The sequence below is a fragment of the Mycteria americana genome, chromosome 2 (genome assembly GCF_035582795.1).
Source record: "Mycteria americana isolate JAX WOST 10 ecotype Jacksonville Zoo and Gardens chromosome 2, USCA_MyAme_1.0, whole genome shotgun sequence".
Lineage (NCBI taxonomy): Eukaryota > Metazoa > Chordata > Aves > Ciconiiformes > Ciconiidae > Mycteria > Mycteria americana.
This window is the reverse complement of record NC_134366.1, coordinates 69,424,867-69,443,680: the sequence shown is the minus strand read 5'-3', so window position 1 is coordinate 69,443,680 and position 18,814 is coordinate 69,424,867. Positions and strand designations below refer to the sequence as shown.

General features: G+C 46.0%; 1 protein-coding gene across 6 annotated transcripts in view; it reads left to right on the top strand.

The window, feature by feature from the left end:
* COA1 (cytochrome c oxidase assembly factor 1) overlaps positions 1 to 16,145 on the top strand; it is a 52,062-nt gene extending 35,917 nt beyond the window's left edge. For all 6 annotated transcript variants that reach the window (XM_075493709.1, XM_075493713.1, XM_075493710.1 and 3 more), the window contains 4 exons: positions 8,173 to 8,275; positions 11,212 to 11,363; positions 13,301 to 13,377; positions 16,038 to 16,145. In XM_075493709.1, coding sequence (XP_075349824.1) covers positions 8,182 to 8,275; positions 11,212 to 11,363; positions 13,301 to 13,377; positions 16,038 to 16,134 — 420 coding nt within the window. In that variant the 5' untranslated portion in view covers positions 8,173 to 8,181 and the 3' untranslated portion in view covers positions 16,135 to 16,145. The remainder of the gene's footprint in view (positions 1 to 8,172; positions 8,276 to 11,211; positions 11,364 to 13,300; positions 13,378 to 16,037) is intronic.
* Positions 16,146 to 18,814: the final 2,669 nt, after the last annotated feature.

Genomic DNA, 18,814 nt, shown 5'->3' with positions numbered 1-18,814 from the left:
TGAAATTCCTCTTGCCTTGACTCATTTTTGGAAGAGAAGCTGATTCACATCCAACTGTCTTCTGAGCATCCAGCATATCTTTTCCTTTTTCCAAGGGTGGATGGAATCAGTAGCTACTCCTCAGATCAAGTTAAAGGTCTGACTCCAGATGCTGCACGTGCAAACAGTGTGGCAGGTTCCACCACTTCCTTCGCCCTTTTGCTCTCTCCATCTCCATCTTGCACAGCTCTGTGCGCAAGTTAAGCTGAATCTGTCTGAACAGAAACCTTCACGTATTATGGGAGTTTCTTTTCTTCTCTTTTTTTTTTTTTAATGGTTCCCATTGTAACTTTTTTTTCCCTTTTTGTCTTTCTGAGAATATAATGTTTCTAGGTCAGAATCCCTTTTGGTCTTGTGCTGGTTTTGGTGTCCAATGTGTCCTTATTAAAAAGTCACGAGTCTTTGAGGTTATTTTTTCCCCAGATCTTAATTTGCGTTAACAGATTTAGCTGATACTGAACCAGTTCTGCTCACATGGGCAAGGACCAACTTCTGGAAACAATCCAGGTGTCCAAGATGTTTGAAAGTAATGAGTTTTCCTCAAAGCCTTAGGCTTTAAAGTGTTGATCTGATGTATTTCAAAGGGACTTGAGTTTCAGAAGAAGGGTAGGGTCAGCATTTTCTGAAGGAGGGGCCCTTCTGGAGAGGGTGTAAAGATGGGCACTTGAAATAAAGTTACCACATCTGAGAATCTGGGGGGATTTAGGGTAGCATTTTATATATTTTTGGTTTTCAGTAGGAAGTTTGAATAAGAGCAAGGTGTTTGTGAAGTGCCAAAAGTATGTACTGCTATAATACCATATAATAAAAGGCATATCAGCAAGATGTTTGGCCTTAGGGCTGCAAACCTTCCCGCCTCCGCTGATATTTTTAAAGGCTTTGTAAATCAGGCTCCATGCTGATCACAGCAGAGTAGATCACATCTTTTACCCCCTCATTTCCGGAAGCAGACACATTACAAGGGAACAAGCATCGTATGATTTACACTATGTTCCTGCCTTAAACATTTTTTCCCTGTGACTGCCTCCCCTAGCATTCAGTTCCTTTAGGTCACCGTCTACTGCATGCCGATTTAATGCATGCATGTGGATTGTATTATTGAAGTTAGTAAGACTACAGACAGGCATAAGCCTTATCAGGACTGGAGTTAGAGACTGTAAACTTCCAGGCAGGTACTAACTTTTAACATAGCCACATACAGTTCCTTGCCCAATGACATCTGCAGTACTTCTGTGAACTTTTGTGACTATTTTCTCTTTACAAGGCAAAATGTGACCTGTTAGCCAAGAAGGTTATTACAGACTCTTTGTGTTTCTTGATGCTTTTTCCCCATCTCAGGATTTAGTAAGTTGACTTAAAGCTAGATAGGTCGTTGCTTTTGGCTTTGAGAACTTGTCAGTGTCTTTGGCATAATTAATGTATTGGATACAGATATATGCCCACAGACTGGCAAGAGAGCTAAGTAGTTACCACCGCATAGAAAGCACTGCAAGCTCTTTGATCTTTCCATGAGAAATGGTTTGGTACTCTTCACTGATCACTTACCTTGCAGGTTTAGTAAACCTATTCTAGCAAACTGTATACAGAAAATACACATCACACTATGAAAACCTCCCTGGCTTGACAGTCCACTTCTGCTAAGCTCCTGCTAAGCACAGAGTGCTATTCCCTCTCATCCTGACAGCACAAGACCGTCAAAGGACTGTATTTGCTATTTCTTTATGCGATTCTTTTGTTTTAACGTGCCCATTTGGAAGCTGGGCTGTGACGCATGCTGTGGGGAGGCACGGGTACAGCATAGAGCAATTCTTTTGAACCTTGGATTGCAGTGCTCGTGACCTCACTCCCGGCAGCAGGGAAGCCAAGAAGCTGTCCTGTAGTTTTCGCAGGTAAACCACTCACTGTTAAAACCATAAACATCACTGATCTTTCCTTCCTGCACCTGGGATGCAACTTTTTCATTTACCCTACTTAAGAATTCTTACTCTTAACTCCCTTTGCAATTCACCTCTAAAACACAAAAGATGAACGTTCACACCTTCCTCCCCCCTCCATGGTGTCCAATTACAGAAACATATAATTAGGGATGTTAATGACAGATTATTAGGCATTAACCTATAACGCCATGCTCCAATAACAGCAAAAATGGGTCACACTGTAGGTATAATTATCCTGCTTCTCCAATAACACGCCCTAGTCGTGCCTCTTTTCTGTGATATCCCTCGTATTCCAGTACAAAGCATGGGCAGCTCTAGTTGTCTTGGAGGATGATGTGGAGTGGGTTGTTGAACTGGCTGGCACATGAGCTTGGCCTTCAAAAAGACTAAACAAACTAGGCTGTAGCATCTTTGCAACTTGGGAGAAAAGCAAAAAGGGATTTAGGCACCTGCCTTCATTACCTGCAGTTAGGAAGACGGACTCCATTTCAGAGGGATAAACCAAGGGATGGCAGGAGAACGCTCCTCAGACAACGGGAACTGTGGCCCCACCGTTTCTGTCTGCCCGGTGCTGGGGTGGTACAATGGTCTGCAGGGGAAGAGGGCGTGTAGAGGGGTGAAGGTGGGCAGGCAGGAGGAAAAGAAATGCAGTGCAGGCGAGCCCGCCAGATGAGACTGGGCAGCTTAAGAGCACATTGGGGAAGTAGTCTTTGACAGTAGAGTACAGAAGATACATGAAGATATATAAATATATAGAAACGTGCAAATGAGAGCACCCAAGAGAGGAGAAAAAGGAAATGAAACAAAAGTATCTGTAGGCGCCTTGTCAGGCTTTGTACTAACTGAGCAAGCCACCTGCATTGTAGCATGTGCCCCAGGAGATGCGATACAACTACAAGAATGAGGTGGCTGTTTAGAGTCCTTAATCACTCTATTGACTACTTTCACTTTCCTTGTTCATTAGCTAGCAGCAAAGGCAGAAAATAAACTTAACGCAGTTTCCTGGCTTGCCAGTAATCTTCCTCATACATAGAATTGTCCCTTCAAAGCATTTTAACCAGGATAAGTTACACATTTCCAGGAATCAATCCACAAGGACACCCTGGAAGGGACCATTTTAAAGCTGGCTGAAAAGGTGTTTTACCTCCCTAAATGCCAAACTATGCCTTTTTAGTGCATCTGGAGAAGAACCACTGAGGGAAAAAAAAAAAGTATTACTCCTACTTTTGGGTTGACTGTGAATTAAGCAAACTTCTTTCCTACAAGTTGCTGAGGTTTTGGTGAAGGCAGATAGTACATGCAAAGTTTTTGGTATTTCTGAACGTGCTGGCAGGGGGCACAATTTGTGCTGTTACTTCTCAGAAATGAGGTAAATAGTATGTTGAGACTATTTCCGTGAAAAAGGAGAAAATAACGTGCTGAAATTATAATCCTGTCGAAATACTACTGCTGTACTGTCCTGTCTTTGGTGACAATACCAGTGATGAAGGTATTTTGTAGACAGTGAGTGTCAAGAAGCTGTCTCCAAAATGTTGTCCTGGTATGCTATTAGTATAGAAATTGGCTCACACCCAGATGCCTTATGGATCTTACAAGATCAATGGATGGGCAAGAAAGCAAGAATGTGAAATACAAGTGTGTGCTTGTGCGTGGTTTGCCTCATCTCCTGTGACTTCTATGACTACCTAGGTGGCTTGCAGAAAAGCTGGACCTGAGGCTGACTCAAATCCCACCAGCCCAAGGGAGAGTTGCGTTGCAGAAGGGTTAGGCAACAAGTTAGATGCTCAGGTCTGTGTTCAGGCTTATTGATAAGTTTTAATTTAATAGTAGTTTTTTGCCACACATATTTAGTGTGTCATGCTGACACCTCAGGACTACAGTGGTTCAAAGTCATTTAAAGGCTCCCAGCTGCTTGTATTGGTGGCCTGGCAGTATATTGTCTTGGCCAGGTGGGTAGGCAGTGGCACAAATTGAGATAGCCAGCAGTAATCACACGAAGTTTGCCTGGATCAAGTTGCTTCTCTCCGATTTCAGAGCAATATTGTTGTTTACTGTTTGGTCTGTGATAGCACCCAGAAGCCGGAGGTGCTGGTGGAGCTTGGTAGTGCTAGGGGGAGAAGGAAGATATGCCTTCCCTAAAGAACCTGCAGCCCCAGCTCCCTCATTCAGGTCTGAGGCAAATAAAATGAATGTTTGTGGCTTGGTGAAAATGCCCTTGCTTCACCGCTACCTGCCTTTGGTGGAGGTATCTGAGACCAACCTCTGCCACAGGAATTTCAGAGACCAAAACAGAAAATCTGAATTTGCTGAAATAAGGGAGAATCTCTTAAGCCAAGCCTATTTTTAGAAGATCCTCTGTGGGGAACACAAAGTCTAATTAAAAACAGACTTTCTTGTTGCAGTAACCCACCATTTCACATGTGACCCTGGGAGTCTTCCACCTCTCTGGGTTTGTTAAATCCTGTTGTTAACTGCCTGAGTCCTGCTTAGTTTCAAAGTCAAGCCTGAATTCTACCTTCTCCACCATATCTACTATTTTCAAGGCACAAAATGAACATCGGCCTTATTAGGAAGCTCTGCTCTTTAATATTTATTTTTAGAGAACAGTACTTATAATGATTTAATGTCTCTTCTTTTGGTAACTGTAGGCTCAGTGCTTTTGTGTGTGCTAATCTCCACTTAATCTTTCTTACCACTGCAAATAGCACGGGGGAAAAGACGTTTTTGCAGAACAGCATAGCTTGGAAATTGTGCTTTTTTAATTACTGGCTGTGAAGAAATCTGTTTTTCCACCAGTTGACTTGCATACTTTTTAGTGGTATAACAGGTTCTGAGGGGAGATCTCCACCACAGATAACAACATGAACTTCCCTCCTTAGGAGGCAATTGCACGTTGTATCTATAAGATTCTCCTAAATGCATTGTCTTACAGTTACTCCCTTTGTGGCGACTGAACTCGAGGGAGCTTGGTCCTTCCCTTTAGTAGCTCTATACTTTGCAGGCTGTAAGTAATTTTCAGAAAGGCTCAGGACAGGAGGCACACCTCTGGGCATGTCTCTGCTTCCCTTCCCTAGCAAGCCACCTCCATGGCACTTCAGCAGAGCAGCAGATGGGAGCAGCAAACACAGTTGGCCAGAGGGCAGAAATCCTAGTGACGAGTCCTCACAGACAACAGCTCCTTACAATGTTTCGGTCTTCCACAAGCTGACACCATTGGTATCTCCAGTGTCATAATTCAGAAGTCATCAGCAGCTGCATGCCAAGGGATGCTCAAGGATTTGGATTTGGATCCAGACATCCATGCCACAAGGGACCATGATGGCAGGCAAGGGGAGCAGCAGCCCCCCTGCAAGGGATGCACTGGGCTCCCAGGACACCTCTGTCCTTGCTTTTGGAAGCTAACAGGGAATTGTGGGATCAAAGAGAAAGTTTGCAAGGTCTTGAGAGACTTGTTAAAACATGTAGCTCTGAAACTCTTCCTGCAATGTGCTGTCATAGGACTGGCTTGGGAAAACAGCTGAGAAACAAGAGGACGGAGAGCATCAAGGGCTAGCCTGGGGATGGGGTGAGCCAGCCTGCAGGCTTCCCACTGCAACCAAAAGCAAGCAACGGAGATACTCTCCCTGTTACGGCAATGAGGACCTTCACAGAGCCGGTGTGGGCTGCACAACTTGGGTGCACCTCAGCTACCCGTGTCCCTGCCTCACCAGCAACAGGTGACGGCTGCAGGCAGGGGCAGCACATCAGGAGCAGCTGGGAGTGCTGCATGGGGCAGCAGCGCTTGCCAGGAGCACCACTTCTCGGCTGCCAAGCTGCCTTGCCAGATGGCACCATCTCCACATGGCACCATCAGGGCACTTGCAGCCGCTGACCTGCTGCGAGCAGAGGCAGCGATGAGAGCGTGCACAAGCACGTGACGGATCAGCATGAAGCTCCTCTTACTTTCCATCCCCCTTGTTTGGGTGCAAGCAGACCGTGAGACCTAACAAACCCCAAACCCACTGACAGCAAGTTGCAAAGCCTCTAATTTCCGCCCTTTGCTAGTCAGGTCCCCTGAGCCTCAGTCAAAACCTTCTCACTAGTGCAAGAGCTTCCCACTTTTACTCAGCAAACTGCCGGCAGCACCCCTCACCCCTAGACGTTTGCATTAAATTACCCTGAATTTCATGACAGAAAGCAAATTTTGCCTGGCCACAACTTTGAAAGGCGCAAAAACAAATGTCACATGTCACAGCCTGTTATATCTGATCCGCTCTCCAGATTTACCACCTTTTTTTCTTCTCCCTGTTATGTGGCGTTGCTGTTGGATCCTCCTCCTGGCCAGACGGATCTTATGGGAAACTCAGTTATTAATCAGATTTTGCCGTTTGAGGGGGGGAAATAACATTATAAATTGTGATTTAAGGAAAGTTGCAAACACAAGCAGGTGAGCAGAAAGCTCTCAATGTCCTTGTGAAACGACTGCCGCTGTTTCTCTGTAAAAACACACTCGCACTTCCTCTGCTGCAACTTCTCACACCACTCAAGTTCCCCAGGGGAAGTGAAGAAGAAAACTCTTCAGTGAAACAGATCAGGAGTGAGAGAGACGATGGCTGACTGTCCCAATGGCACAATTAGGGGATTTTGGGGCATAAAATAGATGTAATACCCACGTGCTTCTGTGGGTTGCTACTGTTGCTACCAACAGATTTATCCATAAATCTGAAGTAAATTAACCAGTAAACTTAAATATTAAGAGCTCTTAAAATCAAGGGAACTAGTTACCAAGGAAAGCCTTCAACTAAGGGATAGCATGCATTACGATTGAACGCTAGTGCCAACAGGGCAGTAGATGAAGGTTGTACCTGGGTTGCATTCACGGTTTCCCTCAGGCCAGAGGATGCAAGAGATGGCATACGGGCATGTCAGCAGAGTGGTGAACAGAGGGAGGCTGCCCATGTCACCCTGACCCGGCCACGACGGGAAGGAGTCCTGACATTTGCCTCTCCACCCTCTCTAAACTGTGGTTGTCTTCTGAGAAATACCTGACTAATGCATACCTGAGGGATGCTAGAGGGGGTTTTCACAACAGGACTCAAACGGCCTTGCCCAGGTCACATTTCTGTAACTGGTTTGGGCCTTGGTTCATTAACCAGCTCTCGCCGAGTGTAACGCTTAAGTCACGCCATCGTGGCACAAGGATCGAGGTGTGAAGCCTTTGGGATTATAAGTCCCATACAGCTTCCCCAAGTATTCAGATGTCTATGTGCCTACATCAAAAAGGCAAGCCTTTTGCTACTTTTTTTTTTTTTTTTTTTTTAAATTGCTGTCAAGAACATTCCTCCCTACCATCCCAGCTGCGAGAGAAGCAAGAGCATAAGCTGATACTCGGATGCTCAGTCAAGTCCCATCCTGCCACAGCCTGAAGCAACGTGCTACTCTCCCACTGACGACTCTGACTCCTGCTGTGGGCAGGAGCATTAGCTCAGTCTCTTCAGGCCACACGGTCCCCCTCTTACCCAAACCGTGGAAGCGTTTAGTAGATTGACTTTCTCAGAGGTGTTTCTTATTCTGCTGTGTCATTCATTCAAATGCCAAAATTATGACTCATTAAAAGGACAAGCTTGGGCTAGGGGATGCAGGAAGGAAGAGAAATAGCTTGCAAGAGCCTTCCTGTTTATCCACAGCTTGGGAGAAAAACAACACAACAGAATACACGCACCCTGGCTCCATTATCTTTGCTGGCACAGTGCTGGCTTGGCTCTGTCCCTTACCACTCCGGGCCAAATCCAGCCCTGCCGCGAGCGTGTTTACTTTAGAGGAGTTTACTCAAGAGAGAAATCCGGCCCCCGGAGCCTGAATGCTCACAGTGTGCGAGCAAGCACACAGGCACCGGGAGCCCCCGTGACAATGCGCCGCGGCACTGGCCCCCGGCCACGCCGGGGAGGTCATTTTCTTCTCGGCAATTAGCGAAGTGGTGGCATCGCTAAAAGAAGTTGAATAAACACATTCAACCCGGCTGGGTCCCCGGTTTGCTCTGTTCTCATCACCCTTCCTTCTGGGCGCGCAGTGGGGCCCCAGCGAGCGAGAGCCTGATGCCTGTGCGCTGCGCTTTCATTCAGGCCTGGTTGGAAAGGGCTTTTAGGAAAGAGGAGGAGGGGAAATAACCCTTTAGCTTTCTTCTTTTACAACAAATGTCTTCCCTTTTTCTTTTCAGGGAGGAAAAATGCCAGCTTCTCTAAGAAAACTGCAGCAAATGGCTGTTTTCATGGGACTGTTCAGCGGTGGGGGATGCATCGTGATGTATAATCTTATGCAAAGTAAGTCTTGGTGCTGTTAGCAGCCTTATTTCTCCTCTGCCCCTTTCATTTGCTTTTGTGTAGTGGGGAAAATAGCAGCATGCAAGATGTGAAAAGCAGATGACATTAAGGGAAGTGTGGCTGAGCCTCTGGGTTCTGCCTCTGTCAGCTCTGCTTTGTTCAGCCCCAGGGCTGCTGCTCTCCCAAGCGCTGCTGCACGCATTTCCAGAGGTGGGTATTGCATAGGAAACAGGCCGCTGTGGTCAAGAGAAACTCTGGTTTCTGGGGGTTTCCTGAGGGCGAGGGCACAGTGAAAGCTTAGGCAGTAATGCAGGTTTCGCTTCTTACTGAGATTTTACAACTGCGCAGGAAGAGAGGACCATCTGTGAGAAGGTATTAAAGTCTAGCAGTTTTATCTGTAAATCTCTCTGTGGTGCTGGCCCTTAAACACAACATGCCTGTGAAGCGCTAAGACATCATTAGTTTCTCCTGAAAGAGGGGCAGATAAGAGTGCTCAGCATTGAGAACACCAGGACAAGGAGAAAAAAACCTAGACAGGTGCCATTACTGTTTATAGACAGCTCTAGTTGCTACGTGTCTTTGGCCAAGAATCCAAATTATTAGTCCAAATGATAGATGTTTATTTTTTCTAAAATTGTTTCTAGATATTTAGCATCAGACTAGAAATAGGCTTTGCCTCTCTCTCGGGGGGTGCTATAGGCCTTTTGGCCCTGTGGCTCTCCCTTGCTGGTACTATCAAATGATACTGCTTTTCACCTACCCTTGTAACAGAGGATGCTGCCAGAAAAGTGTAGCCAAGCCTGTTCCTCAAGCCCTCAGATAAGCTCCAAAACCTCCCCTTCATTTTACACGTATTAATAACAAATCAGACAAGGCTGGAAAGCAGTCTTTCATATCAGGCAGCTCATGCCCTCAAGCTCTGGAGTACATGACAGATATATGATCCTCTTACGCTTTAAAGCATTGAATCTGGCTTTAACAAGGACATTAGCATTTTTTAATTTTCAGCTTCAGCATTGTTACCTAGAAATCTCTTGGGGGGGGGTCGGGGGGGGAAGTCACCCCCTGTGCTATACAGAAAGTCAAAGGGCTCACTCCCCGCATCACTTAGCTGTGCAATCAAGTGGCACAATGCAATGGCTACTTCTTGCTCCGTTGCAATATCGGTGGCCACCGAGTAGCTGTCTGATAACTCAGTGACAAGCCAACCAGGCTGTTGAAAGGACACTTTCTGCTGCAGAGTGTGTCCTTCTGTAGCCACCAACAGACAGGGGAGCCACACTGGGACCCTTCCTCCCTTGGCCCACACCCAGGGTTATCCCAGTTCCTTCTGCTATCCCAGTGCACAGAACTGGCCCATACTGGGACCTGTGAGGAGCAAGTGGCTTCCGTAGTGGTGGGAGCAGGAGGAGAGGGGTGCTTCCCTCTCCTTCCTTCAGGCTGAAGAGAAGTTTGCATGCACATGGTCTCTGTGACAGCTTGTGCAAACACTCAGGTAATCCTATTTCTACTCACTCTCTTCACCTCCACACCCTCCTCATGGGAGCAGTCTCCCCAGCCAACCCCAGCATCCTTTCAGCTCTCCTACTGAAAACACGTGGACAAACAGGTTGGTTGGGCATTTTATGTCCGATACACGAGATGCTAACAAGGAACAGCTTGAGAAGGAGCAGCAGGAAACTCAAACCCATTTCCCCTCCAACCCACAGGATGAGCACAACATACTTTTAACATGGTCTGAGTGGCTGCTTTGCCACGATCCACAGGCAGTAAAGGGCTGGTGTGCTGCAACCCCTTTTGCTGGAGCTCCTTAGGATGGCGCAGGGGGCTGGGGAGGACCAGCGCGGGCTGCAGCCTAGCAAAGCTGTTTCTATGCCAGCTGGATGCTGCCTGCTCACAGGGGATGCCTCCAATTAGGGAGAGGGGACAGCATCCTTCTGCCTCGTGCTCCAAGAGTAATACCTGCAGGCTAGAGACCAGGAAACAGACCTTACGCCTTGTTTTAAACTCTTTGGAAGGCAAGAGCAAAGTTGCCAGAGTAGGATTTTCACACGTGCACACTCTTGGCTTAACTCCGCCTTTCTTGATGTCAAGAGAGTGAAGTTAGGTTGGCATGAAGCATATCTAGAAATCTCAGCAGGCAAGCCTTTAAACTGTTTATAAGCAAGTCTCTGCCTCCATAAGGAGGGTCGGCATGTTTCCAGCCTCACAGCTCTGCATTGTGCAGTGGTCACCAATGGACGGCATTTCCCAGCTATACATAGTAACCAGACATTGATAAACAGCAATTTACTACAATTGTCCTCCATATGCCAACACTACAGCATCCAGTCTACTGTGCTATTGTTGCTGCTTGACCATTAAAACTCTAATAGCACTTCTTTGTGCCTCCCTTTTAATGCATCCGTCGGTAGAGTTGCAGCTTCATGGCTGCCACTGGAAAAGCTGTATCAAGACCACAGCAAGAGTTTCACACCAGCAGCAGCTGTTCCTGTCTCACACCAATGTCTGCAGAATGTTCTCCATTCTTAAAGTATTTTCTGTACCTCCTTTAAAAAAAAAAAAATTGAATTACATTGAGAACATTTTCAGATATTCATCCTTACGCCTTTTTTTTTTCCTTTTAGATGATGTACAAACATATGAAAAGCAGGGTGACACAGCCATAAGCTGAACTGCATATCAGTATGGAACAGGCTATATTCAGAGCCCTCTTCACTTAAGTGGACTGAATAATGTTACAGCTCAGCACTGCTTCTCTGATGTAAGGGTGTGTTTCCTCCTTTAGCCAGATTTCTCCCAATTAATAGTTTCAGAGTGTTTTTCAGGGAGGGTGTGGTAGTCTGGAGGAAACGTGGTTGGTTTTTTTTTTTTTTTAAACTTACGTTTTGATTTTAAGTGGACAGTCTCCTCACTATACTGTTTCTCTCACCTAGAGAGTTTTGCCAGGACCCAGTATTATCAGCAGGCTTTGGAACAATTGAACAGCAATCCTGATGCCCTGGAAGCCCTGGGTGCTCCCCCTCTTAAGGTTCACAACATCCGACTGACAGATGGGAGTAACCGTGTGGACACAGAAAGAGCACAGGTAATGCTGGGGAGGTGGTGTCACAGGGTGGCTTCCCAAGGCACCAGGTGACAAGAGATAAGCTAGGGCATTTTCAGCAGGTCACGAGTGACTTGGCCCTGGAAAGCAGTAGGGTGGGATGCCAGTTGATTTGGAATAGGAATGGATTTCCAGAGCACAAATTTATGCTCTAATGCAAGAGACTAGAAACAGCAAGAGCAGCATCTTCACATTGTGCTATATAGGCACATCACAGAAAGCCAAGGGACCTCCCAAGTCAGTCGATCCCCCTCCTGCTACCATAAGCCACAAAATAATTTTCAGAAACATATCAAGATCCATCTTTAAAATAGCAGCTGCCTCCCTCTTCTCCCCGGGTATGTCCCATGCTAGTTTTTAAAGCTTTATTCAGAACAGAGATTTATAGCTGCTCACCAGCTATGCTGTGGTACAGCACAAATGGTGTGGTTTTTAAAAGCACCTGTTAGTCTGTGCCACAGAGGACAGCTGCCCGGCGTGGGGCTGAGCGCTGGGGTTATGTAGTGACTGGAGAATGCTGTGCTGGGTGCTGAAGTATTGCACAAGGCTTCCTTGCGTCAGCCCAGGGTTCGGGCGAGGCAAACACAAGTCCACTTCCATTCTGGGTTGCTGCCTAAAGAGGACTTTCCATCAGTGTTTTTACCCCTTAATCCATGCTGCTCTTCCCTGGTTTTGCTGGGGACATAAAATGTCCCTAGTGACCTCTCCAGGCAACTCACTGAGGGATCTCGTCACATTTGAATCATTTTGTTCCTCCTGGTGACTAGTTTTCAGTCCTGGGACCAAGCAAAGGCAGTGAGGAATGGGGCAGATGGCACAGTGAAGGAGGGGGGCTATCAGGGCAAGAAAAAAAAAATAAAATTAAAAAAAAAAAAATCAAGCTTTAACCAACTCTCATAAAATTCCACTTTCCATCTCGCTCCAGCCAGGCTTCACCCACATGATACCCTGGGCCAAAATGTTTCCCAATTTCCCAGGTTTCAGAGATTCTACAAGGTATCATATCTAAGGCCAAAAGTGTGGGGAAAAAAGTACAACCTCTTAGGCTGATTGAAAAGAAGAAGAGAACCTGTCCCACAGATGTTTTCCTGCATCACCTTTTAAGAACGCTGGTTGCTCAGGTGACTCAGGGTGAAGTCAAACCCTGCTTTCTGCTGACCTCACCCAGGACACAAACCACCAACTTTCTTCTCCTCTTTTTCATGCTCATGAGCATTCACATTCTCATGAAATAAACTAGTTAATCATCATTAATGATTATATCATAGATCAATTTACCGACTCCACAACATCCCCAGATCCTGCCTACTGAGCCAGTTGGAGAACCCCTGGCATTTTCCATTTGTTACTGCAGTACTACCACCAAACGCTACACTTCAAACATTTCTTTTATTCAAACGTTAGACCAAGTGCAATTAGCTGTGGTCAGTGCTGCAGCTCCTACCTTTGTTTGTTAAACAGCTGAGCGGTAGAATTTGTGACACTGAGAAAAATCACTGAACATCTCATTGCCTCAATGCATGTTAATGAACTGATCTGTAGAGGATCTCAACCTAGAGGCTTGTTATGGTTATGGGAAGCTCTAGCACAGTGCAGGTCCTCTCCGGATCACCATGCATTCTGGTAAGGAAAGGTGTTCGCTCATAAATATTTCAGAGAGCGAGTGGCTTTCCCCTGGGGGTTGCAGCTGTAACACAGTACATTCTTTCAGCAGAGAGAGATTAATGTATGGCAGAACAGGCATACTTGTATAGCCATGAACACATTAGCCATTTGAAAAGCTTAATGAAACTGAAATACATTAAAAAAATTAGGGTTTAACTTAAAAGGGAGGTGTTGTGTCTTGGACTGTAGAAGGAGTAAGTGTCTATTTCAGTAACTTGCTTCACTGAAACTTTAACATACTTTTACATCTGCAGATAAAGTTACCGGTGTCTGGAACAAAATCAGCGGGGTACCTCTATATTAACTCAGAGATGGACCACTCCCGTCAATGGTGCGTACTGGGAGAAATGTATAGACACAGGGAGAGAAGTGGTAGGAGAAAAGAGTAGGGCAGGATATTTGCTTTAGTCATCTGTTTTGCTGAGATCATGCACACAAAGGAAGAGAAATTCATGTCTGAAGGTCTTGTGAAAGGTTATTACCGTCATTACGACAAAAATGTTAGTTGAGAAATATATTGAATTCATCCGTATGAATAGAAACAGAACAAAATGAGCCATTCATTTGTGTGAAATGTGTTCTACAAACTGTAGCTCAGTATATATACAAACACTGTGAGCCAAGGTACTGTATTGTCCCCTCCCACCCCTCCTCCCCAAGAAGGTGCAATGCTGTTCAACAGCAGTCCTAACTGTAGCCTAGTATCATGTATTGCAGTAGGGGAATTATCTTACACATTACACCAGAGCCTATCAAGGGGAGCTAAAAATCATGCAGGATTTTTTCAAGCTATCCAATAAACACAGTCTTTATAATTAAAAAAGTGCTAGAACAGATCTATTACAGTAGAAGGATGCTCTAACTCCACATCATATAGTAGCGACTTTACATTTTTGTAATAATGAAGCCTGAAAGCCTCTCTTGTCAAGGGCAAACCGATTCCTAGAACTGAGCAAAGAATTACTACATGAATTCAAAGTCCATCTTCCATTGCAAAAGAGGAAATTTCATTAGATGCATACCTCCTCACATGTACTTGTTCTCAGAGTTTGTTAGGCACTTCTGTTAGCTCTATTTAGAAACCCAAAGCTACAACATTTTTGCTCAGCTGCCACCAGCCATATGGTAATGTTTTCTTTTCATAATTAGATGAGCACGACTTACTGTATTTCTCTTCTGAATAGCTATGGGAAGCGAGGTGTAAAAATTATGGGAGGAAGGCACTAGGCTGGGACTCGAGAGGCGCAGGGACAGACCTGGCCTCCTCCCTAGTGACCAGGGATACCCCCAGAGGTCCCCAGCCACCCTTCTTGCACACCCACACTTTCCTGGGCACCTGGGCTCCGAGCTCCTCTCTCCTCCTCATCCCCACCTCACAGATGGAGGGAAATAACAGTTCCCTCCTGTTTCACTGTGTTACTGTGAAGATAACTGAAGATGTTAAACTATGGCAGTAGTTGAAGTGCCTACATCTCTCAGAGTTTTGTTTTAAAATGGGCTCTCCATGCATTTCCACCTGCAATCTTAGGAGAAAAAAAAAAATAAATCTTCTGTAAAAGGGTTTGCGGCAGACAGATCTGTCAGACTCAACCGTCTTGGCTTACATGTGGTGTCCTGCGCACAGCTCCACTTGGGGCTAGGCAGGACTTAGTGTCCTTGCACCCAGCTGAGGAACTAAGAGTAAAATGGCTTGTTCCCACCTGTTCCACAAAGAGGAGCTCCTGAGATCCCCGAGAGAAATAACAAACATGTTAGTGGGCCATCCTGGTGGGGCTCTGCAGAACGTACAGGTGGGTGCTTGCAGTGGAGGGCTGGGAGGCAACCAGCCTGATACAGACACAGTAAAATGGCACCAGGAGGTGAGCTCTCTCTGCAAAAGTAGTTGAGGCTCCCAAACCACTGAAACGCTTCAGGCTCTGAGTAAGCAGTCTGTCCATCAGGGGTTATTTGTTTATGTAGTTATTAAAAAGAGAGAGAAACTGAAAAGAAGGGAAACGGGGAGTGCATGAGCTGGTTTGGACCTGGGAGGGAGCGTTTGCTCAGGCACAGGCAGCGCGGGGATGGGGAGGCTGCCCAGAGGCGAGGGCGGTCAAGGCACCAGTCCTGCAAAGTGACACCTGCCTGCCCCGAAGCAAGCGGAGGGAAGGGCCGAGAGCCCAGGCCACGCTGAGGCGAGCAACTAGTTGCTCCTTCAAGCCCTGTTTTAAATGAAGCAGTTGCTTGTCCTGGATCAGATGGAGTTGGAGGGCTGGTGAGGGAAGAGCCCTGCCACAGACCCACTGCACAGAGGTGCAGCAGCCTAATTGCCTAATTGTATGTACTCCACACCGACTCCAGCAAAAGCAGAGCTGGGCGAGTGCCAGGAGCTTTTGAAAAAAATCCTGTCTTAGTACCCCAAAATAATAGTCCTTCCCAGCTGGAAAGGCAGCACAAGGAGTCTCACAGAAGTGGATTTGGAGCAGAGCTTAGAGGAAGGAAAAGGCTCCCCCTCAGCCCCCAAACAACACAGTTTTCCCTGTCCTTTGAGAAGCCACCTTCATACCCCATCAGGGTTTCAGCAGTCACATTGAGTGATTGCACAGTGTTCAAACTCCTCCAAGCCAGGATAATTCCTTAGCAACACAGTCTGGCTCCAAGGCCGGAGAGGAGCAGAGCAAGGAATGCACCCGCAAGATGGAGAGGAAGAAAGGCACCCGGGGCGGGGGGAGGAACGTCCTGTCTAAAAATAGCTGGCAGAATTTTATTTGGGTTGCAACAAATAGGAACACACATCCCAGACACCTTTAAATTTGGGCTGCACTATGCTATTAGGGAAAACAGCTTTCAGAAGCTGGCACTCACAAACCAAATTTTAAAACACTTGAGAGAATTTTTAAGAGCAATGAATTTGTGGAATGATTTGTTTCTCTGTGCCAGCTGTTTCTACACCAACTTTACTACTATATTAAAAGTGATTGAAACAAGTTAAAAATCTCTTTTGGTTTATGTCAGCTGGTGCCTTCAGGATGTCACCTTGAAACTGCAGGATGGTCAGAATATTCCAGTTTACCACTCCCCAGTGGAAAGCATTGGTGTGCAAGAAGGCTAAAAAAAAATAAACCCACAAAAAAATCAAAGGCAGCTGCTTCTCCACCTCCCATTGAGCCGAAGGAGCCATTAATCGATTGCATCCTGCTGTGTCTGTGAACATGCACAGTTGTCACAAGTGACAATTTCACTTAAGTGGGTGCTCTCAAGACAATTTTCTCTCTAAGAGTGACCTCATCATTGTCATAATTGTAATTTCTTTCTTTTCCTGGTTTATTCATGTGTTCAGCAGAAGCCTAAAATAAATATCTTGCAAAAGACTTGCTGTTCAAGAGAAGTTATGTATTATGCCCTGTGTGTGCTGGTATTATGAATTTGAAATAAGTAAACAAACTGCCAGGAAACTAAACTTTTCTACAATTGCAGACCAAAGTCAGGGCAGTTGGGCTGCTCTGTCATGGCTAGAAGACTAAATCAGCTTCTCAAAGCGATTCCCTTGCTGCTTCGGTTTTCCCCCATTTCTCAACAAGGTATTACCTAAAGCAGGAGGGACAAAGCAGTGAGGGTGAAGCTCAGCAGCAGCCCCCTCCGCTGCTAATGAATAAGTCGCATATCAGGTAGATTTGCGCCCTCACAGTTATCATTAAAAAGCTCAAGAGACAGCAAAGGCCACTCATCGTAACTTATGAATTCCAGGAAGAGGCTTGCTGCTCACGCTGAAGGGCTATATAACAGAAGGTTGAGATAACAGAAAAAGCCACTGTTTCGCACAGTGTTTCACACTGCCCAACACAAGTTCGGGAGAGCACCTTCACTCTCCCACTTCTGCTTAGGGAGGAAAACGCTCAGGAGGTGCAGAACAGGCAAAATACTGCCATGGTTCAGTCAGGCTACAACCAGAGATTTTGATTGTGCCTTGATTCTGTCAATGCAGCAGCTCAGCCAACAGAGGTAGAGGATTGCCCACCAGCAGGAGCAAGTTGAGGAGTAAGCAAAAAAAAAAAAAAAAAAAAAAAACCAAACCAAAAACACTACCACAGCCCACCTAGCAAGAAAACTAGCTGGGAGATCTGGAGATCTCCTGGCCATCCAGTGTCTCAGAGCTTGGTCAACTCTGGCTTTTGGTAACTGAAGAAGTTTGGTGGGGAATCAAACAGTTGATGAGGAAAAGCCAAATCAATCACTTCACATCCATCAACTATCACTTCCGTGACTGCAGCTTTGACTTGTTACCAATCTCCAAAGAAGCTACAGCTGTGGAGAGCAACCGCAGCCCATTCAGTCCCTCCCTATGTCTGTGCTAGGAGTATCTAGCACACACTACCATGCACCTGCCTTTTGTCACTGCTGTGCACTTAGTAAGTCTGCGACCTGCAGTGGCTGCAGGGTGTACAAGCATCCAGGAAACCTGGCCACAGCCAGCCCAGCCTGCAACACAACGCTTGCTCACCACCCTCTCTCTCTTGAGCTGGCACACACAATATCGCTGGTCTGGCTTCACTAATTGCTGCACCACAATACCACCGCCTGGCCTGGCTCTAACCTTACTTATCCAAAGCCTGAGGGAGATATCCCCACGCAAACCAAGGAGATTTTACTGCCTTGCTTAGGGGAAGCAGAGCTTACAGAGAGGTTCCATGTCTCACTTTCCCCCTAGAGACCTAACAGAGCACCCCTTTAACTTTAAACACTCCTGATTATCCTAACCAACCCATGGGTTCATCAAAGCTGTGAGAACGGGCAATATCATACCAATCTTTCTCTAAATTAAATATTTAAGCCTGGAGAAGGAAGAAAGCAATGGGTGGAGCTGGAAGCCAGCAGATCACTGGAGCGGGACAAGAGAAAAGTCACATTCAAATTCCTAGTTTTGTTTTACCACTTAGTAGTCATAAACACAGAAATTCTTACCTCTTGACCTTGAAGAGCCTCAGAAGCCACTTCTTCTCTGTGTTTGAACTCTTATAAGATACACATATTCAAAGGGAGAAAAAAGCAGCAAGCTGGTGCATTCAGCACCACGCTTCTTCAGCCATGTGGCTCCCATTAAATACACCACAGCCCACAGCGGCTGCTTTCAGAGAGGACACAGGTGCAGCCAAGAGAGCTGAGGCATGCCAGGAAAACGGGAATGCAAAAGTCTCAAAATCACCAGCAGCTGCTGAAAGCCCAAATAACTTCAAGAGGGCACCTGGGCACCCCCCTTCCCCTTGCAGTCTTTTCCACTAAGGTGTGCTGGAGCAGATTAGGTTGCATTAAACTTCCTTAGGTCATTGAAGCACTAATTAATTGTAATTATATTGTGTTGCATGTTATTAAATACCAGTCTGGACAATAATTTCATTTTTATTGAGAAAATATTCATCTTTCGATAAAAGACCCTAAAAACCCTAGTTAAACTCCTTTAGAAAGCCATTCTTTTCTAATCACCGAACAGTTAAGGTCAGGAGGAGCCTCTGGAGATCGTCTAGTCCAACTGCCGTACTCAAAACAGGATCAGCTAGAGCAGATTGCCTGGGACTGCATCCAGTCAGGTTTCAAAAATCACCAAGGATGGAGACTCCACAACCTCTGGACAAGCTGTACCAGCGTTCAACCATTCTCACAGTAAAAAAAGCTTTTCCTTATGTTTAAACAGAATTTCCTGTGTTTCAGTGTGTGCCCATTGCCTCTTGTTCTGCCACTGGGCACCACTGAGGAGAACCTGGCTCCATCCTCTTTACTGTTACCCCACAGGTATT